This window comes from Coenobita brevimanus, chromosome 15, assembly GCF_032717465.1.
Source record: "Coenobita brevimanus isolate Jiangsu-jjx chromosome 15, ASM3271746v2, whole genome shotgun sequence".
NCBI lineage: Eukaryota > Metazoa > Arthropoda > Malacostraca > Decapoda > Coenobitidae > Coenobita > Coenobita brevimanus.
In genome coordinates, this window is record NC_136968.1 from 33,804,251 (window position 1) to 33,827,806 (window position 23,556).

Genomic DNA, 23,556 nt, shown 5'->3' on the forward strand with positions numbered 1-23,556 from the left:
GGGAGACTTACTCCTTTCTCAAAACAAGTAAAATCACTGAATTTCTCCTCAAAACTAAAGATCACAGAATTTCAGGCAATCATGAGAGACTGAAACTACTGGCATGACTCAGTTTTGTCAGGTGAATGCTGACAGTTGTTACCAACACAAGTCATTTACAACCTCAGCATCATGGTCAAAGCCAAGGAAGGGCCTGAGGAATCCGGGCATCCACCTCCTAACAAATACGCTAAACAGGAAGGTAGCCACTGAGTCAATTAATTATTCCTTCATTTAAGCACTCAGTTATTAACTCTTTGGTGGTTCTGGGTGTGATGCAAATATCGTGCACTCGTTACCATTTAACACAAGCTGCATCTGTGCACATTTCAACCGCTCGTTACCATTCGACACCAGGTGTGCTGAACAAAATGGCCCCTGTTTTTTGGGTTATGGAATGATTTTACAACCATTTCTGCGCGATAACAAAGCACTACTTCCGTCCCCGTGTATTCCTTCACCGTGCTCAACCCACCTTGCACCCAGTGTTGCCCCACTGCCCCAGTCACTGTGCTATGAGACTTGCTCTGAGAGTGAGGTAATTTCCTTTCGCGCTCCATAATATCGGCCCTAACTGACCTACAGTAATTCTTTATACACCAAAATGTAGCCAAATAAATTCCCTATAACTTTTTCTCAGTAACATTTACCATAAAAATTATATTTCTATAAGAAAAACTGAGAAAACTGAAGTAAGAAAAAATTGATTAAGGCATAATTTAAATTTGGTTGATTTTTTTTTACAACACCATAAGCATATTTATTCAGGATTAAAGTGAAAAAAAAAAATAATAATAATAACTATTATCGAAGCATAAATAATGGTGTGAGGATAAATTGTTTATGAACTACTGAGTGTGGGAATACAGCGGTGACGGGGGTGGGTTCTCAGTGCAAGGCCTTGGGCGCCCAGGCCTGTGTCCCAAGTACTCACTCGTGGTTGGACACAGCCTGCATCATTGGTAACAAGAGGGTTAATAAACGATTCTGGACTGCTTTTACTACTTAACACAATATCCCCCCCCCATAACAAAATTCTGGCTCCATTTCTCTCCAAGATAGTATTTAATTTGTACCATCTGTGAGCACTTCCTTTGCTTAGGAAACACTCTCTTGAACTTTTCTTTTTAACCAATATACTTTGTAAGCCATGTTAATTTTATATTCTGTATATATTTTGCGTTGTCATCAACATACTCTTTCTTGATAATGCATTCAGCTAATTTAGTATCCATTATAGCACTTTTCTTTTATTTTTGCACTCACTTATCAACTGTATTCATTCTATATTCAGCCATCATCATACTCTTCCTTGATAATACATTCAGTTCATTTGGCATGCATTATAGACCTGTTAATATTCTATTCTGTTTTAATACTGCACTCACTTATCATCATATTTCTTAAGTCCACCTTCTGTCAACTGTGAATTCATTATATCTGTTCACTACTGTACATCCATTGCTGTCACTAATGGTTTGTTCCACATCTACATAGTGTACAATACTGTAAGTTATCAACATCAAGGCACTTACAAACATACAAGAATGGATTCCTCGAAGTCTGTCTGTGGTTGTATGCTTAAACAAATGAAAACACCTGTGGGCAACCATCCTGAGCTTCACATACTTTATCACAGTAATTTTGGCATTCAAAGAGTGTACAGATGTGGATTCCCACAAATGTCAATTCCATAGTATGTTTAAGCAAACCAGCTGACATGGAGTGTAACTCAAGGCCTCCATATTTTTGTTTATGCACACGACTATAAGATTCACACTAATGAATTTGGTATTTACTGTTATCTCTACATTCACTAACAATCTCCATCTTGAACCTGTATAGTTAGTTTTCTGTTCATTACTAACCTCTCTACTTCCACTGCTGATTAGGTCTACTTCTACATACAGCACAAAAAAGAGCTATCAAAATGTAGGCACTTACCAAATTCCAAGACAGCACTTAACTTCATCCAATCTCTGACTCAATTACTTGTACAACATTTCCCGTATTCACTGTTACTTTTGTGGCCACAATATTGCTACTCTCACTACTACTACTGCTTAGTTCTACATCAACACATACTTCAGTAAAGTGTATTACCTAAACACAGGCACTTACAATAATCCAAGAAAGTGTTTAAGTCCCATCCAATGCACAATCTGTTTACTCGTCCCCAGGATAAACTGTGCCGGCCTGGGTACGAACAGCTTCCATGATCTCGGCAATGGTGACGGACTCGGAGTGGGGCATCCCAGGGCTCTCCAGAAGGCCTGTCAAGAGCAAAATGACGGTTATACTCGATGGTTACACTCTTTTATCTGGTGCTAGAGAGGGGCGCCAGGTATTCGAATAGCCTGACACATGCAGCAATGAGGATGGCCTGTACCAGTCTAGAGATAGTTTGGCCAAGTGGAAAAAATGCAACATGAGAAACTAACTAAGACTGAGGTGGAAGATGGGAGGTGGGAGGGACAGACAAGGCATCAGTTGGAGGGATGGGGTGGAGGGACAGAAGGGGGATAAAGCAACCTGACTGAGTGACTGATTACACTAAAAGATTGTGGCAATGTAACAAAAGAGGTCATTGCTGCCATACAACAGCAGTGAAAGCAGATCCGGAGTAGCTAAAATATATAAATATATATATATATATATATATATATATATAATAACACACATTAAAATAGTCATCTAACATTAAAGTTCATACACTACATGAAGGACACACCATAAAATTATGCATTAAATAGGACAGTTAAAACTATGCATAAATATTGATGGTGGAGGACTGGGTGACACGGAGGGGATTTGTTTGAGGCCACCTTCTTCCATTTAGGCGTCTGGCTATAGACAGCCAGATACCGGTACTCTTATCCTCCTTCAGGGAGTGGTGGTCCTCTGTAGTTTCATTCATGAGTCCCTGGCTGTTGTACTGAGCATCCTTTTAGCCCATTTAGACCAAAAAATTCAAGATAAAGCAGAATGCAACTTTAACAATAAAATAAACCACAGCCCAATATCATCAACCACTTACCCTCCTTCAGGCAGCGGCGGACTTCCACAGCCTCGTACATGAGTCCCTGGCTGTTCGAGAAGTTGAACTGATGTCCGGTGTTGGGCAGACGCTCCGTAAATGTGCCTGATGGCGACTCAAACTGCTCTGGACACCACATAGGGTAGAACACCTGATAAACGGACAGTCAACATCACCATCACAGTACTGTACACTTATTTTTACTTACATACAAACATATATGTATATATGGTAAAACTGAAGTCATTTACTTCCACTAAGGAATCCTCATACTGTACTGTGCTTGGCCATGATACAGCTGATGATTCCTGTGAACTAGAAGCTAAACCAAGTGCTAAATCCAGCTAATTATTTCCCAACAGTTGCTGGAAACTGTCAGGAAAAAAGAAATTTGAGATGTGCACTAATAATATCTAACAATTTGAGATGTGTAATAAGATTTGTAACAATGAGATGTGTAATTAGATCTGTAACAATGTGACGTGTATGAAGATCTGCAACACTCTCAGATGAATTAGAATATTTGCAACGATTTGGTATCAGTACAAGTATACCTCGATATACGATACCCCTAGATTCATTACCCCGGCTTAACGATGGGGGTTGAAATACCACCATATCCTGCCTAACGATGGTCAAACCCCAGTTTAACGATGGTTTTTTATTTATTTATTTTTTTTACCGATTTTGATTATATTTCAGACTAAAATTGTGTGTTTAGATTGAGTTATATACTGTTTTTAAAGTAAAATTAATGTGTTTTAGTCATAGGTGGGGTGAACATTGTCATTTTGGGGTACAGTTTACTAAGCTTGATTTTTCCAAACTTATACTTGACGATTCAGATTTTATTTGTTGGTTTTAGTGAGTTATTTACAAGTGTTAGGCTTAGGTTAGCTTCCTTGACAGCTGTTAGGCCATTTAGATTGGCTTTAAACTTGCTTGGGGACTCATTTGGGGGGGTTTTGGACTTGGTTGGGGGGATTACTTTACATGTTAAATCTACCCCAATATATGATACCCCGCCTAACGATGGATTTTTACATAACCAACTGCATTGTTAAATTGGGGTATACCTGTAATAAGACTTGTAACATCGAAATGTGTAATATGATCTGTAACAATGTGAGAGTCTTAGCTCGGAATCTGACTCTATAAACAGTCACTATGAAGAGGGATCACCAAATGATTGTGCTTGAGGCTGAATGTTTCCCACCTGAGAGTGATGGCTGTGTGGTCAGCCAGCCATAATTCACTCTCATGGTAGTACCTCTCTCTCTCTCTCACCTTTATCCTGCCCTTCGTGCCAATCACAAACGCCTCCGAGGGCAGGTCAGACTTCATCGATGCCGTAATGGAGGCAATTTTCCCGTTGGGGTAGAGTAGGGTCGCGCCAATGCATTCGTCCACGCCCTGTAGAAAACGGAAACAGTTAGTGGGGTTGAGCAGAGAGTTATCATCACCATTATCATCACAACCACCACCACCACCACCGCCACAATTTTCATTATTATCACCACTACCATCATCATCACCATCACCTTCATCTTATAATCATCATAACATTGATCCCCACAAAATGATTGAGTAAGCAGAAAATAACAATAAAAAACATGTAGACTCTATGAATATTTATTCATTTACTATAATTATATAACCTCATCACAGGCCTTTTTTGGTCTGCCTCTCACAACCCTACCCCTGATGTAAACACCTCTCACCTTCCACACCCAAATGTCATCCCCCATCCCCTCAACTTGCCTAAACCATCTCAATCAGTCCCTCCTCATCACAACACCAATACACTCCAGTCCCATCCTTCCTCTCAACTCCCCCATTGTAAACCTTGCCCCCCCAGGCCTCGCATTCAAGGACACACTACACATCCACCTAACCACAGTCATTTCTGTAATAAGGTAATAATAACAAATACAGCTGAGTTGCGATTTTAGACAAAACGAAACAACGATCTTACAATAACACAGGCATTTAATTTCTCCCTTGATTACTTAATAGCACAGTAATACCACTCAACTGCGCAAGAGAAAGTGGGAAATGGGTGCGTTTAGGTACTGGATATCCAGATACAACTCGTGTGTTATGCTTTCATCAGTCACTGATCGGCTTCCTCGACCTGACCTGACCCAAGTGACCCATGTCCCATACCACCTGCCACTGCCTGCCTTAGAGTTGTGTAGATGGTAGCTGTGATGAGAAGGTTATTTGCTTATTTCCTTGTGCCTCATTTCTTCTCAGAACTCTGAGCATGTGGTTCCACAGTACCCTGAAAGTGCTATGAACACAAGAAAAGCATTTATTCTAAATGAAAATGTAAAATTGTCAGACAACGTGGCGTGTGGTGTGGGAGCTTAAATGCAAATGATCAGACAGATATGAGTCGGGTGTGTTTACGATGTGGATAGTTTTCTCTGTTCGAATAAAAAGTTAATGATGAAGGAGCAATAAAATTCATGTTTTTGCCTTTGGTGTAATGAGTGAGAAAAAAAAAAAAAAGGGCTTTGTGCCCAATGTTTGTTATGAACTGATGGTCTTTGGTCGAGAAAATTTGGATCTTACGATACGTGAAGACACTAAGTGTTGATGTACATAGGTAAGATAATTATGTGAGTTCAGTTCTTGTGAATTATACTGTCATACCAATTATACTGCTTGGCTGAATTGCTTATTATTCACGATTACTGCATTCGTGTGTATCTGCGAAGTGACAAATACGCAATCACTCCATGCTGACAACTTCTTTATCGCATTTTTTTCTTTCTTTATTGTTGATGACTAATGGCTTTCAAAAATAGTTTCACACTGCATTTTTTTTTTTTTTTTTTTTTTTTTTTTTTTAATGAGAGCCAAAAGTGATTCTTGGCCAAATATGCCTGATGCTGGGCGGCCATTATTCATGTGTTGTTTAGGTCAAAAGTTTTTTGCTTGATTGGTAATGAAGACTTTCAAGAGGCTTAGTGGCAATCCTTGGTGATTAAAAATTCTATGGGGAGCATTAGGAGGCAAAACTAATTGGTTTGGTTAGGTCAGAATGCACTGATGTGTCCAGTCAGTGAGAACATATAAAAACACACAGTCTTGGGTGTCTTAAGGCACACATATTTGTAATAATCTATCTATAATATATTTTAACAAAAAATATAAGGCAAGTAGGACCCAACCCTGTATTTTACATGTGAATATATGTCACGGTTTAGTGCAAATTTGATTTTGCATGAGGTTCTGCATAACCTATCTCGTGTTGTATGAAGACTCTACTGTAATAATAATAAAACTATTAATTTTATGAATCAGTAACAAATAAAAGAAAGACAGAAAAACATAAATAACGATAAAACCTGGACCAACCCCAGAGTTCAGATGTCCGCCAGCGATGACCTTAAGCGGCTTCTCCCCACCCATGATCAATGAAGTAAACTGGATGGGGTAGATGCCGATTTCCAGTGTTACGCCACCACCTGTCTTGCTGTTCCTAAGGATAGATGGATGGCAGGTTAGAAGAGTGGATGGATGGCAGGTTAGAAGAGTGGATGAATGGCAGGTTAGAAGAGTGGATGGATGGCAGGTTAGAAGAGTGAATGGATGGCAGGTTAGAAGAGTGGATGGATGGCAGGTTAGAAGAGTGGATGGATGGCAGATTAGAAGAGTGGATGGTTGGCAGGTTAGAAGAGTGAATGGATGGCAGGTTAGAAGAGTGGATGGATGGCAGGTTAGAAGAGTGGATGGATGGCAGATTAGAAGAGTGGATGGTTGGATGGAGGGATGGATGGGACGGGATGGGACAGAATGGGATGGGATGAATGAATGGATGACTCAAGGATGAATGGATGGAAGGCAAGCAAATTGTACTAGTCTAGCTGTATGTATAAAGAAGGAAGGAAGGAAAGAAAGAAAAAGATAGAAGAAAGGAAGGAAAAGAAAAAGGCAGTACCAAGGAATGAAGGAAAGAAAGAAAAAGACAAGAAAGAATGAAGGAAAGAAAAAGACAGGAGGCAGGAAGGATGGAAGGAAGGAAGGACAGATTTATGTACAAACTAAGAGTAAAATAAGCCAGTATGTAAAACAGAACACACAATCATTCAAACAAACTCTTATGCAATCTTTACATCTCTCAAACCCACACACTTTGCATCAGACACACACCAAGGGATATTTAAGTGATGTGTTGAATTAATAACTAAGATATACATACTAACAAAGGCCCTTACACCAACAAGCAAAATTTAGTATCAATAGAGTATGCCAGTACAGTATCAGTCTAACAAAAATATTTAGGTGGGGAATACTGTACTGTTATTAACTTATTGACTTACATTGGTAAAAACACACTCTCTCTCTCTCTCTCTCTCTCAGGCAGTATAATCTCCACCATTTTGCTTATTTTATTTCCAGCTCAATATTTTATCACAGACACTCTCTCTCTCCGGCAGTATCAATCTCTGCCATTTCACTTATTTCATTTCCAGCTCAATATTTTATCACTGACTCTCTCTCTCTCTCTCTCTCTCATGCACTCCCCCTCCCCCCTCAACTCACTGCAGTCTAAGGATCGATCGTACGTCCAATCCGAAGTTTGCAATAACATGCACCACCTCACCAATCTCCCCGCTCTCAATCCTCCGTCCCAACTCCTTGTAGACAGGGAAGAACCGAGACCAAACTGCCTGTGACCCGATATGGTGGTTTAATGAGCATCTGATGTCTGCCTGCCTTCATTATCATCATGTTGTTGTCATTATTATTATTAAATCAGTTTACATCATCATTACCAATAACTGTCATCATCATTAACCCTTTTGTAACTGGACAACGCAGACTGCATCCAACCGCAGACAAGTACTCAGGATGTGGGCCGGCTCGGTCTTGGATGCGTGCTGGGAGAATCCCCCGTTTCTGCGCTCGCGGTACTTCTTAAACATTTTATCCTCACATCCTTAGTTTTGCTTCTATCTCTGTGATTTTTTTCCTCATAATCTCAGATAGTTGTACTTGCTTATGATGTTGATAAAAACTATCTATCTATCTATCTATTGCCAGACGCCTCAATCCCGTTTGGGGTGGCCACAAACAAATCGCCTCCAAGTCACCCTGTCCCCCGCCATTTCAATGCCCTGCTCCCAACTCACACCCCCCTCTCTCATATACCTCTCCACCCCATCTCTCCATCTCATCCTCGGCCTCCCCCTCCCTCTTTCCCCCTCCACCTCACTCACATACACTCTCTTCGTCAGTCTTTCACCCTCCATCCTCTCCACATGGCCAAACCACCTCAGTGTGTTCCTCATAACGCTTCCTATCACATCCACATCAACACCACAACGCTCCTTTATATCCTCATTCGTCAGCCTGTCTCTCCATGTGACTCCACAGGCTCCTCTTAAATAACTCATTTCCACGGCTCTCACTCTTGACTTGTGTCCTTCCAACAACGTCCAAGCTTCACTTCCGTACGTTAGAGTTGGTATCACAATACTGTCATGTAGTAACTTTTTCACTTCCATGCTCACTTCCCTGTTTCTTATCACTGCTTTCAAAGAACCAGCAACCTTTCTTCCCTGCTGTACCCTTTCAAGCACTTCACCCTCCAAACCTCCATCCTTACTCATCACACTACCCAAGTACTTAAACGTACTCACATTTTCCAATTCCTCACCATCCAACCTCGCTGTACATTCACTGACTTCACCTCTCTCAAAGACCATCAATTTACTCTTCCCTACATTCACCTTTAGATTCTGTTTCCTACACACTCTCTCAAACTCATCCACCAAGCCTTGCAGCTCTCCTTCGTCTTCACTCAACAACACGGTATCATCTGCAAACAACAGTACAGGGAGTTTCCAAACACTATCCTCTCTCACCAGGGCCACTCCAACATCCACTACCCTACCTTGTACCTCTTTTATTACCCCATCCATGTACAGACTGAACAACCATGGAGACATGACACATCCCTGTCTCAACCCAACTTTCAAAGAGAAAAATTCACTTAGTTCACCATCCACACGCACTGCAGCCTTCACACCATCGTACATACTCTTCACAGCATTCAACAACTTCCCATCTATTCCATATATTCTTAACACTTTCCACAATCCTAGTCTATCCACCCTGTCATATGCTTTCTCCAAATCCATGAAAGCCGCATACAACTTCTTTCCCTTCTCTAGAAACTTTTCCACTAAAGATCTGAGAATGAATATCTGATCTACACAACCTCTTCCCTTCCTAAAGCCTCCCTGTTCTTCTCCAACTAATTTCTCTGTTCTTTCTCTAACTCTGTCAATAAGTATCCTACCATACACTTTTCCTATTATACTAAGAAGACAAATGCCCCTATGATTACCACACACTTCTTTTTCCCCTTTTCCTTTGTACAAGGGAATAATTATACCTGACTTCCAATCCTCCGGGACTCTACCTTCCTCCCAGGCCAATCTGCACATCTTCCACATCCATTCTACTACTATCTCTCCCCCATGCTTCAACATTTCACAACACACTCCATCAATTCCTGGGGCTTTCCCTGATTTAACTTTCTTCATTGCTTCCACAACTTCTATCCTACTGATTTCTTCCTGTCTTCTCACCTCCCTCCTTCTCCCAGCCATTCCCCAGCCACTTATACTTGCATTACTTCCATCCTCCACGTTCAACAATTCCTTTAAGTGTTCTCTCCATCTGCTCACTTTTTCTCCCTTCTCCACTAGTAATCTACCATTTTTATCTTTCACTCCCCTGCTAACTTCACTTCCACCCTGTCTTACTCTTTTCACCTCTTTCCAGAACATTTTCTTACAGTCCCTCCACTTTACACTCAAATTCCTTCCAAATTCCTCATCCACTCTCTTCTTACTCTCTCTTACTAATCTTTTCACCTCTCTCTTCCTTTCTACATATAACTCTCTCTTCCGCCTCTCAACTTCTTCCACGTCCCTATTTCTCATCCAATCATTGTATGCTTTCTTCTTTTGTGCCACAGCCCGTTTCACCTCTTCAGTCCACCACGCTGTTCCTTGCACCCCCCTCCGTCTTCTCTTCCTTCCACACACCACATCACATGCTGCACATATTTCTTCTGTAAATATTCTACACACACCTTCCACGTCCCCCATCTGCTCCAACTCATATTTGCCCAATCGTTCCTCCACTTCTCTCTTATACTCTGCCTTTTTCTCATCCTCTTCTAACCTTTCCACTCTCCTTGCAACTACTCCTTCCTCTCGTCTTTCCCTTCTTCTATTCCTCCATCTTACTTGAACTTTAACTCTGGCCACCACCAAGTAGTGGTCAGAAAGTCCACTCCCCCAACCTCTATAAACTCTTGCATCCAATATACATCTTCGCATCCTTTCATCCACACACACATAATCAATCATTGCCTTCCTTTCACTCAATTCACCACCCACCCTTCTCATCACTCGCCATGTATACCTGTGGATCATTTTATGCCTGAAGAGGGTATTGGCTATCACCAACCCCTCCCAGCACAAATGTCCACTAACGCACTCCCATTCTCATCTATCTCAGCAGGCACACCCCACTCACCAACTATTCCATCCACCTTCACATTCCCAACTTTACCATTCATATCACCAATCAAAAACACTCTATCATTCCTTCCAAACTTTTCCATGCACACTTCTACATTTGTCCAGAACTCTTCTCTCACTCTTCTAGCACGATCTTGCGTTGGCGCATACACACACACAATCGCCCACATTTGTATTCCAACTTTCAACTTTACCCACACAATCCTTGATCCAACTGATCCATACTGTCTTATGCTCCTCTTCCATCTTTTACTCACAACTATACATACTCCTTCCTTTGCCCTCTCATTCTCACCTACTCCTGCACATATACCCCATCCATACTCCCATTCTCTCACACTTTCTCCTCTCCATTTTGTTTCAGTTATTCCACATACATCCACTTTCGCATCCTCAAGCACCTGGACAATCTCTCTCTCTTTCACCTCATCATTTGCTCCCCTTACATTCCACGTTCCAATTGCAATGTCCTTTGTCCGGTCCTTGGTCGTCAACGTTTGGTCAGTCCTTGTCCGAGGCTTATTGTTTGTTTTTTTAGTTAGTTGTTTTTCGGGAAGGGGCACTAACCCTCCGCCAACCCTTTTAGTCGCCTTTTACGACAAGCAGGGATACTGGGGGAGTATTCTTGACAAACCCCCCTACCCCCAGACGTTTGATGAATATAAATTATGTGCTAATTTACAAAGTTTTTTCTTTCCTTCATGTTTTCTCATAGAAATGTATGTTTTAAGGTAATTGTTACTAAGATAGAGTTTTAGGAAATTTCATTAGCTACATTTTGGTATATAAACATTGATTGTAGGACAATTCAGGTCAGTTTTACATACCGCAAAAGGAATTTATCTTTTGGTTGCAGTGCGCGGGCGGTGTTTCGCAAGGCCAAAGTTGTTGATAAATTATTTTTTCCCTGGCTTTATTTATGCCTCTATCTGCCTGATTTTTTATTCACGTAATCTCAGATAGTTGTACTTGCTTAAGGTGTTGATAAAAATGTTCAGCGAATATAAATTATGCGCTAATTTACAATGTTTTTAATTTCCATCAAGGGGCGATTTTGTTGGACACTCCTTGCGTCGTCCAGTAATGAGCGGGTGACTTTTGCACCGCTACCCTAAGTACTGAAAGGGTTAATACCATCACTTACTGTCATCAATATTGTTGTATTCATCACTAATATTATCAATGTTGTTATCATTATTATCACTTATTGCCATCATCAATATTATCTGCAATATTGTTGTTATCTTCATCATTATTAGTACTGGGTATCACTCACTGTCGTCATCATCATCATCATCATCATCATCCACACTTCTTTTCCCACTTAAGGATAAAAAAATAAAAAGCCTGCCCATTTAAACAGGTCAAACTCTCATTCACTTATCGTCGAAGTCCCTGGAATTCTGATCACTTTAAACATCCTCTCTCTCTCTCTCTTTTTCTAATATATACACAGTCCACACAAACTTAAAGAAAAATTGCTATTAAATTTGCTACTAATTTGGCTGATTTGACAGTTTCCCTAAATTATAGTACTAATTTTATGCTAATATTCATATACAGTGGGTCAGCAGAACATGACACAATACAGCACAACACCACACAACACAGTATCACATAACACAACACAAACACATACACAACATAACATAAACACACATATCACACAACACAACACAAACACACACATCACAACACAAAGACACACACATCACACAACACAACACAAAGACACACACATCACACAACACAACACAAAGACACACACATCACACAACACAACACAAAGACACACACATCACACAACACAACACAAAGACACACACATCACACAACACAACACAAAGACACACACATCACACAACACAACACAAAGACACACACATCACACAACACAACACAAAGACACACACATCACACAACACAACACAAAGACACACACATCACACAACACAACACAAAGACACACACATCACACAACACAACACAAAGACACACACATCACACAACACAACACAAAGACACACATCACACAACACAACACAAAGACACACACATCACACAACACAACACAAAGACACACACATCACACAACACAACACAAAGACACACACATCACACAACACAACACAAAGACACACACATCACACAACACAACACAAAGACACACACATCACACAACACAACACAAAGACACACACATCACACAACACAACACAAAGACACACACATCACACAACACAACACAAAGACACACACATCACACAACACAACACAAAGACACACACATCACACAACACAACACAAAGACACACACATCACACAACACAACACAAAGACACACACATCACACAACACAACACAAAGACACACACATCACACAACACAACACAAAGACACACACATCACACAACACAAACACACACATCACACAACACAACACAAAGACACACACATCACACAACACAACACAAACACACATATCACACAACACAACACAAACACACACATCACACAACACAAACACACACAATCACACAACACAAACACACAATCACACAACACAAACACACAATCACACAACACAAACACACAATCACACAACATAACAAAAACACACACACATCACACAACAATATGACAAAGTGCACAAAACACAACATAATGCATACATACACACACACCACATCACACACTTCTCTTCCTCACAAACAAAAACCCAACCCAACACACTAACAGACCACACCACACCACACACTTCTCTTCCTCTCCACTCACCTCTATCATGAAAGCCTTCTGTTCCTTTGCCAACTGAATCAACTCCATGGTCTCCTTAACATCCATGCACGGTGGCTTCCAACATAACACAACACATACATACGCACAACACAAGGCAGACACTACACAACATAATAAACACATAACACAAAGTACAGCACACAACACAAGGCATAGCGGTGGCTCAATCGGAAGAGAGGTGGCCTGCAGTCCTACCGGATCCAGGTTCAAATCTCGGCTGAGGCAGGGAACAGTGTAAGGACTTGAATTTCTTAAAAATCAGACTTTACTGATCTACCAGAAGACCCGCCGACATGTCGTAAAAATACCCCCTCTAATACCAATAGACCAGTCCTGTATGAGACAGCCCTAGCATGTATTCAATATGGACAGTGGGTGTTAGCGCCGAAGTGGTGACATGTAGAGGTGTATGGTATGTAGGAGGACTACTAAGCCTTGAGAGCAGGCTGTGAAGCCTATGCCCAGAGTTGGGGGGGGGGGGAAGCACATACATCACAAAACAATACAACACCACAGCTACAAAAACACAACACCACACATTTCTCTCCCTCTCAAACATAAACACACCAGACCACACACTTTTCTTCTCCACTCACATCCATCATAAAGACTTTCTGTTCCTTTGCCACCCGGATCATTTCTTTGGTCTCCTTAACGTTCATACACAGCGGCTTCTCACACAAGACGGGTTTCCCTGCTTTCATCATGGCCGTCCCAATCTTGAGATGTTGCGTCGGGATGGATCCAATGTAAACAACGTCTGTGGCACAATGTACAATCAAAGTACTGTAACATTATTATCATCAACTTCATCGTCATCCAACATCATCTACTACAAGCATCATCTTCAAGCATCATCATCATCATCATCTAGTATCAACATTATCATCATTACCATTACCTTTAGTGCTGTAAATCAGCAAAGAAGAAAAAAAAAAAAATGGTTGATATCGGTATCTATATCAAAGGGAAAAACGATCCGATAATCAGATTTGTATTGGAAATGGCTGAGTAATGACGAAAAATACAGCAAAAGTTTGTTTTACCCAAAGACCCTAGAGTGGTGCTGTATGTCTCTTGGCAATTATTTCTCCACCATTCTCGGTGCAAACTAGGGATGTAACGATCATTACTTTCCAAAAATATGGTCATATCTATCTATCTATCTATTGCCAGACGCCTCAATCCCGTTTGGGGTTGCCACAAACAAATCGCCTCCAAGTCGCCCTGTCCCCCGCCATTTCACTCCCCTGCTCCCAACTCACACCCCCCTCTCTCATATACCTCTCCACCCCATCTCTCCATCTCATCCTCGGCCTCCCCCTCCCTCTTTCCCCCTCCACCTCACTCACATACACTCTCTTCGTCAGTCTTTCACCCTCCATCCTCTCCACATGGCCAAACCACCTCAGTGTGTTCCTCATAACGCTTCCTATCACATCCACATCAACACCACAATGCTCCTTTATATCCTCATTCGTCAGCCTGTCTCTCCATGTGACTCCACAGGCTCCTCTTAAATAACTCATTTCCACGGCTCTCACTCTTGACTTGTGTCCTTCCAACAACGTCCAAGCTTCACTTCTGTACGTTAGAGTTGGTATCACAATACTGTCATGTAGTAACTTTTTCACTTCCATGCTCACTTCCCTGTTTCTTATCACTGCTTTCAAAGAACCAGCAACCTTTCTTCCCTGCTGTACCCTTTCAAGCACTTCACCCTCCAAACCTCCATCCTTACTCATCACACTACCCAAGTACTTAAACGTACTCACATTTTCCAATTCCTCACCATCCAACCTCGCTGTACATTCACTGACTTCACCTCTCTCAAAGACCATCACTTTACTCTTCCCTACATTCACCTTTAGATTCCGTTTCCTACACACTCTCTCAAACTCATCCACCAAGCCTTGCAGCTCTCCTTCGTCTTCACTCAACAACACGGTATCATCTGCAAACAACAGTACAGGGAGTTTCCAAACACTATCCTCTCTCACCAGGGCCACTCCAACATCCACTACCCTACCTTGTACCTCTTTTATTACCCCATCCATGTACAGATTGAACAACCATGGAGACATAACACATCCCTGTTTCAACCCAACTTTCAAAGAGAAAAATTCACTTAGTTCACCATCCACACGCACTGCAGCCTTCGCACCATCGTACATACTCTTCACAGCATTCAACAACTTCCCATCTATTCCATATATTCTTAACACTTTCCACAATCCTAGTCTATCCACCCTGTCATATGCTTTCTCCAAATCCATGAAAGCCGCATACAACTTCTTTCCCTTCTCTAGAAACTTTTCCACTAAAGATCTGAGAATGAATATCTGATCTACACAACCTCTTCCCTTCCTAAAGCCTCCCTGTTCTTCTCCAACTAATTTCTCTGTTCTTTCTCTAACTCTGTCAATAAGTATCCTACCATACACTTTTCCTATTATACTAAGAAGACAAATGCCCCTATGATTACCACACACTTCTTTTTCCCCTTTTCCCTTGTACAAGGGAATAATTATACCTGACTTCCAATCCTCCAAGACTCTACCTTCCTCCCAGGCCAATCTGCACATCTTCCACATCCATTCTACTACTATCTCTCCCCCATGCTTCAACATTTCACCACACACTCCATCAATTCCTGGGGCTTTCCCTGATTTAACTTTCTTCATTGCTTCCACAACTTCTATCCTACTGATTTCTTCCTGTCTTCTCACCTCCCTCCTTCTCCCAGCCATTCCCCAGCCACTTACACTTGCATTATTCCATCCTCCACGTTCAACAATTCCTTTAAGTCATATCCCACATCTTATTTGCTGTCTTCAATGGTAAAATGCCTGAACTAAAACACACAGAATATTTAGACCATATTATTAAATCACTGTGGTTAAAATGAAACTCATCACAAAAACAACACCTAGACAGCAGCCTTCTGACAAGCAGCTGTGGTGGACAGGCAGGAACCTATGAGCCAGGCAGCAATACACACACAGCAGACACTGGCGGTGTGCCATCAATGGCATGACTTAGGCTTTACGTTTACTTTCTAAGATACAAGAGCTGTAAGCACAACTTCAATTTCTTTTCATTTACCTCTACTAATTTTCAGGAATATGTATAATAAAAAAAGTATATATACAAGTTAAACATGGCTACCTTTCTTGGACTTTAATGAATCTAGTTTCAATTAATCTAGTGTTAAATCTGATCGTTACTTGCAAATCTAATTTTGTTTAGCTAACCTGAAAAAAAATATATACCGGTATATCAATATTTTAAAATACAGTGGTCCTTCGCGTTTAGCGATTTAAATAGTCTGGTGAAACCACCGCTAAATGCGAAGTGTACTTTTTATGGCAAAATATAAATTAGTCTGCGCTCATCCTCCAAGTCACCCTTTTGACCCCTGATTTCCTACTTTAAGTGCTGAAAATGAAACACACTGTATTAGGAATACATTATACAGATATACTACTGTATGGTTATACATCTATTCACCAGTGAACAACGGCAAATGCTCAGCACTGTGAAAGGAAAAAAAGCACCCAAGGTCGCCAGACGCTCATAACAGTGATGACAATGGCGGTTTGGTGGCAGACGGGCAAGGCACTTCACGCCCCACATCTCTACATGCGTAAGACAATCACTAAATCTGTGGGACTGGCACCTTCTCTAGTCTATCGCTAAATGCGAAAATCGCTAACTTGAAACAAGCTAAATGCCAGGGACCACTGTACATCAAAATACTGTATCAAAATTTCTAAAGCTTTTTCCATATTTGTTTTAAAGATATAATGATAACTGTATTAAGCTTTTATACTTTAAAATGTTATAAAGACACATTAATACTTGAATGTACGTAACATCTGCCATTTGCCAAATAACAGGAAACAACATACAACACACGCAGTAACTTTTGTGCTTCCCTAAAAGTACGTACCATGCAATGATCAGACAAACAGTAAACACATAACATTTTAACTTCTAAAAACTTCATCAAATTCTGGTAATTCATGATGTGCGAAATGCATGACGTATGAACACTCAAGGAAAGTTCGGCGTTATACACTCTCTCACTACTTTGGAATAGTAAATGTGAGACAAGTGGTAGTGAAGCAGTAGCCTACATTCGTCTATCTGGTACCTGTGTGAGAAGGATGGGGATGGAAGAAGGAGGGGTAGGAGCTATAAGCTTCCCTAGCCTTCTTCCTCCCTTAACTTTTCCCCTCCCACACAGTGGTACCAGATATTGGAGTGCCTGGCTACTGCTTCACTAGTGGCTGTCTCACACAAAAAGGTCCTAACTGGCAGGCAGATGTCTAAGGTGGAACTTTCCTTGAGTGTACACTTCTGATCACTACCCAAATAATAAACCACATCATTATACTTAAAATTACCGTACATAAAATCTTGGCTAGCCAGTCATTAGCCTAGCCAGTCACTAGCCACGTAATGAAACAGTATTTAGTCTTAAAAGTACAGTACTGTGCACCCTCGATAAAATGAACTAATTGGTACCAGATCCTTGTGTTAATGCTGACAGTTTGTTAAAGCTGAACACCAAGCCGTTTGGTAATCCCAGGCATTGGGGCTTTTACCAAAGATCATTAAATACAGGGCGTTGTTCAGCCATACAGTCGTACAAAATAACATACAGTTAAGTCTACATGGCTCCTTATCTCAATAAATGCTGTATGTACGGCTCCTCCCACAATGCTGGTCACACAGAGACTGATGCGGCATTCTGTGGGATGTGGAGGAGCAAGAACACGCATGTGCAGGTACACCACACTGGTCGGTGTTTCCCGCGAATCCATTCTTTTCATCCATTCATCCATCATCCAATTCTATATTGCCCCATGAGGAGCATAGGAGACTGGAGCTAGGCAAGTTGGTCCTGACACAGATGTGAGTGAACCACATTCTTTTACCAAACGAAAATTCGTTGAAAGAATATTCGACCAGCTCAAGGTGGTCGTTAGAATAAAAATTTGTTAAAAGACGGCTCTGTATAACGAGGGTTTACTGTCCATGACATTTTGATTATCAGCCAACTCAACGCCAGACCACCTCACAGATTTAATGCATAGTGGTAAAAACATATCTGCTTTAATCTCTGAGACTGAATGTAACTCACAAGAAGTCATGGACTGTCCCTCATATATATCATGATTAAAAACATATTGCATGAAATAAAGCAAGAATGACTAAGTTCACTGTTTGCCAACCACATACATAGCTAGTATAGTGTATTGCACTGACTGACATTACACACACTAAAAATCCCATGCTTAAAAAAAAAAAAAAAAAAAAAAAAAAAAAAAAAAAGGTCACGTATCTCTCTCTCTCTCTCTCTCTCTCTCTCCCTATACCGTATACTGTATATATCCATCATCATCATCATCATCCTAACACCAGCACACTTTCCACCACAACAACAGACTCACCAACATCAGGATCCTTGGCAATGTCCATGTAGTCACCGTACGCCTTCTCGATGCCAAACGTCTGTGCAAACTTCCTGGCGTCATCGATGGAGCGGGCGGCCACGGCAACCACACGATGCTCCGACGTGGGCAGAACCCTGAGGGCCGCCACAAAGTCCGACGAGATCCTACCAGCGCTGATGATGCCCCAACGAGTAGCCATGGCTGACTGACGCTTGGTTTGGTCTTCTGAAAAGTAATGAAATTAACAAAAGGTAATTCCTCTAGTACAGTGACATCCTTTAGATCCATTTGGTGTATGAGAAGTTAAAGAAAATTTAAAGCTACCCCCAACAATTCAAAAAGTTTATCCTAAGGAGATTAAATTCATTTGTTTGGAGAAAACTTTAATAATATGGCAATATAAATAATATATTCTGAACTAACAGGTAGATACAGCCTACATTAATCAATTCACTGCAAGAGGCCTCCCCTAAGCTTAATAAAACAATCTTATGGCGGAAAGTATAAAATAAAAACAAAAAGTTGCCACCACACTGAACCAATTGTCATACCAGTTATGGCAAGTTTGTTTCATCTGACAGCCTTGGTCCACTCCGACAACTTGCATACAGAACTAAGTTGTTTCATCATTCATTGCCAGACGCCATGTATCCCAAACGGGGTGGCCAAGGGCTTAGAGTTAATTGTTTTACAAGGAGGGGCACCAATCCTCCACCAACCACACTTGACACGTAGGGAGAACGTTATGCCAACAGCATCTGGTGTTCCCAGGTGGTCACCCGTCCAAGTACTAACCAGACCCAACTTTGTGCTTGCAGGATATTCAAGGAGCTTTGGTTATGATGCAGCAATGAGTCTTCTTAGTTCTATCTATCTATCTATTGCCGGACGCCTCAATCCCATACAGGGTGGCAACAAACAAATCGCCTCCACGTTGCCCTGTCCCCCGCCATTTCACTGTCCTGCTCCCAGCTCACATCCCCTGCTCTCATATACCTCTCCATGCCATCCCTCCATCTCATCCTCGGTCTCCTTAGTTACTAGTCAAATTTATCCTCCAATCTAACTTACACCTGGCCATCTACTGAAATGAAAAAGTTTGATATATGTCAGGTGAGAAAAAAAGGGGGGAAGGGGGCTTGTATTCTCAGCAGTTATTACAAAAGCTCCCTAACACCTCTTCCTTTTTTTTTTTTTTTTTTTTTTTGGCTGGCTAATGTTTTGTGCATTATTTAAGAAGAATGTAGAGATATCAGAATGACAAGTAATACTGATGAGGATGGCAAGATGTCTATCTATCTATCTACACACAGACGCCACAAGGGGTGGCCACTTGTCTTTGTGTTAGTTGTTTTACAGGGAGGGATACTAATCCTCCACCAACCCACTTGCTGCCGCAAAGGAAACACATATGGGTTGGTTATATGGTTACCACCCAGCACTGTAAATGGTCTCCTGGCTTACATGAAACCAATGGGCTTGTCACTCAATGTAAAGCCACCTGAAAAGGAAAGAAGAGCAATAAAAAGTGACAGGAAAGATGAGGAAAATAAGAAGGGAGGAGTGCAGGCACAGAAAAAGAATGACAGGTGATTAAGGAAGAAGTAGGGAGCACTACATCAAATGAGTGAATGACAGTCACAACCACCTACCACCACACCAAGAGGAAATTAGCGAAATAAACCACTTAGGAAGAGGTGTTAGGGAGCTTCTTAAACAACGACAATACAGGCCACAGACATACATACTCACCAGACAGCTGACAAGAACTATAATCTCACCCCCCAGGTTGCCTCAGCTTATCTGAAGTGGTCTCAAGGTCAGTACATGAGTGGTTGCAGTAGTCAAGGGTCATATTGTCACCAGTTAAGCAAGCTCCCAAACACCTTTTCTTAAGTGATTTATTTAATTTATTACACCTTACTGTCCTGTTGTTTTACATAAATCCTAATATCATCAAAGTCTGCATAAAGAAGCTCTCTAACAACTCTTCCTATGCGATTTATTTCATTTATTACACCTTGCTGTCCTGATCTGTGTTTTATAAATCCTTCTAATTTCACCAAACTCTGCATACATAGCACACAAAAGGGTATTAATCAGCCATATTCAAAAATAAATCACTAAGGAAGAGGTGTTAGGGAGCTTGTTTACCCTACAACAGTACACACTAAGGCCACAGAAAGGAGATATATTCATGAAAGGTCTGAAGTCTCTAATGCATTTAATTACTGCCAGATTTATTTTTCCTAATTACAAATACATTTCAGCAAATTGGACTATGATTTCAGTAAAGTGTCTGTAAGTGAAGATAAATGAATAAACACATGATTTCTGTACCGTGTAACAAAATTACGTAAAGATAAATGAATAAACATACTCACATCTATCATTGCCAGAAGCTCCCTGCTGTTGCTATGCTAAAGTTATTTCCATATTTCTGCCTTTTTAGCAACTGACATGACTCAAAAATGACATCTAGTTTCTATAATAAACAAAAATGTATGAACGAAATGATATATAAACAATCAAACACATATTTATCATTCAGAATTTCCCTACTGTTGCCATGCTGAAGTTATTCCCCTATATCTGAATTTTTAGCAACTGTCATCACTCATTAATGAACATCAGCAATACGAGAAAACGATGATACCCTAAGTCAGTGATGCAAGCAGGGTCACTTAACCTAACCTTATTTTTCCCATAAGTTATGTACTCCAATATACAAGTTTTGCTACTCTCTCTCTCTCTCATTCGTTTATGACACCCAAATTTTGCAAAAATAAACGTTCATCAAGGACACAGACTTTGGTTTTGTTGACGTTCGCGGTGATATCCTATAATCATTTCGGATGCAAAACTCATTCATTCCGAGATCATTCCAGTTGTCAGGCCAGGTCAAATTAAACTATGTTGGGCTGAATTAAGTTAGGTTAGGTTACACTGGGTCCGGTTGGTAAGAATGAATGATTAGTGACGGACTGACTTTGGCGCCGAATCAGCCTGAAATTCCTACACAGCCCTGCCTACAACGGGGAAAGAGAAAAACATCCTGCATTACAGCGTCCGTACCAGCAAGATGAAGAGAATATTACTGGAACACTATTATTCGATAACAGCAACACAGAAGAAAATAAATCAATGTTATACAGATTCTGGAAAATAAGGGAAAAGAAAATAAAGGACTGAATGTCATAAGAAAAAGACCCAGACCACGAAAAGACCACAATAAGACTGCATCAGGAAGTGCCGATACCAAGGCTAGACTTCCGACATTCAACTGAACTGAAGTGGCCACTGCCAATGAATTGCATATAGAACTTAAGTTATATAAATGACATCTTCCAAATTATGCATTTCTGCAACTTTTTAAAGCTATCACAATAATTACATTACAGTTTATTGAAAAAAAATATATATATATATTTATATAAACGCTTCACTCCGCCATGCTGGATGTTTTTAGACCGACCTCTCGTTCTAAACTTCTAAAGACGCCAGCGATTGAGCGGGGTCCTCTTTCTAGACCGGAAATAGAACACTTACAAAGGAACAGGGCATAAAAACTCGGCAAGACACCTTAACACATATATTGCCTTAGTCCAACTTCCTTACAATATACATACAATGGTACACTGAATGTGGATGGGATATAGTTAATGTTGGTACGATATATCACATGGGCACTGTACTTACACCTGAGTTACTACACAAGAGAATATCACATAGACATGGTGACACTGTTCATACACTCAGTCTCTTTGGACTCTACGTGGTATATTGGTCTCTTGGCCATACACTAGTATATTACTCTGGTTCTAGGGCGCTTAGGTATTAACACAGCACTCTGGATAAACTGGGGTTGAGACACTTTATGGGTGGTGTTTCTGTCTCACTGTTTCTATACCACATATAGTCACTGTCACTATTAAGTCTCTAGCATGACACTTGGGTCCTGAGGCATCGTCACTGGGCTGCTGAGGTCTGGGCTTATCTGAGGTGGCACATTGGAGGGAGCCCTACTGCAGAAGGCACGGAACAGCTCTCGGGGGCGTCGCAGCCTGGGCGCGTTTCTGTACTGGGGTGCAGGGAGGCCCTTTCCTGCTCGGGCTTCGACCTGGTGAGGGGGCCCTCGGGACTGGGGCCAAACAGTGTCAGGAGTTAGGCCTGCTGCTTCTTGCTCCTGGCAGAGGGCTGACAATTAGTGGGGCCAGGGCAATCCCGCCTTGGGGACCGGGGGCCGGCCCCGGGAGGCCTGAGACTGCAGTTGCCTCTAGGCTGGGGCGCCGTCAGGGGTTGGCTGCGGCACCTCGCCAGCGAGGCATCCGTCAGGACCTGGCGTCATCTAGGGGCAGGCTGGAGGACGTGGACCCCGCCTTCAGCGACAGGACCTCACCACCACTCCTGGAACGGCAGCACCTCCGGGTAACCACACCTGGAGGGAGAGACAGAAGGACATCCCATGCAGCCACAGGGTGGAGAGTGGGCCACACAAGGGACCTTCTCCTCTGGGAGAACCCTTGGGACTGTGGACAAAGGACGTACAGTGACCGTCCCTTCCCCGACGTGTACAGTGGCCGTCATCTTGATTCCACAGCCCCTTGGGATAGCAGCAGAAGGACGTACAGTGGCTGTTCCTTCCCCG

General features: G+C 41.5%; 1 protein-coding gene across 2 annotated transcripts; it reads right to left on the reverse strand.

The window, feature by feature from the left end:
* Positions 1 to 1,712: 1,712 nt before the first annotated feature.
* Positions 1,713 to 21,331, reverse strand: LOC145390768 (trans-1,2-dihydrobenzene-1,2-diol dehydrogenase-like). 2 transcript variants are annotated; one of them, XM_080265570.1, is made up of 8 exons: positions 21,293 to 21,331; positions 18,906 to 19,133; positions 14,043 to 14,206; positions 7,631 to 7,758; positions 6,443 to 6,566; positions 4,364 to 4,489; positions 3,077 to 3,227; positions 1,713 to 2,312 (listed from the first exon to the last, which is right to left on the reverse strand). In XM_080265570.1, exons 2-8 carry the CDS (start codon positions 19,105 to 19,107, stop codon positions 2,206 to 2,208), a joined length of 1,002 nt encoding a protein of 333 aa, XP_080121696.1. In that variant the 5' UTR covers positions 19,108 to 19,133; positions 21,293 to 21,331; the 3' UTR covers positions 1,713 to 2,205. The 2 variants fall into 2 exon arrangements, with proteins under 2 accessions (XP_080121696.1, XP_080121695.1); XM_080265569.1 differs by lacking the exon at positions 21,293 to 21,331 and adding an exon at positions 20,661 to 21,058.
* Positions 21,332 to 23,556: the final 2,225 nt, after the last annotated feature.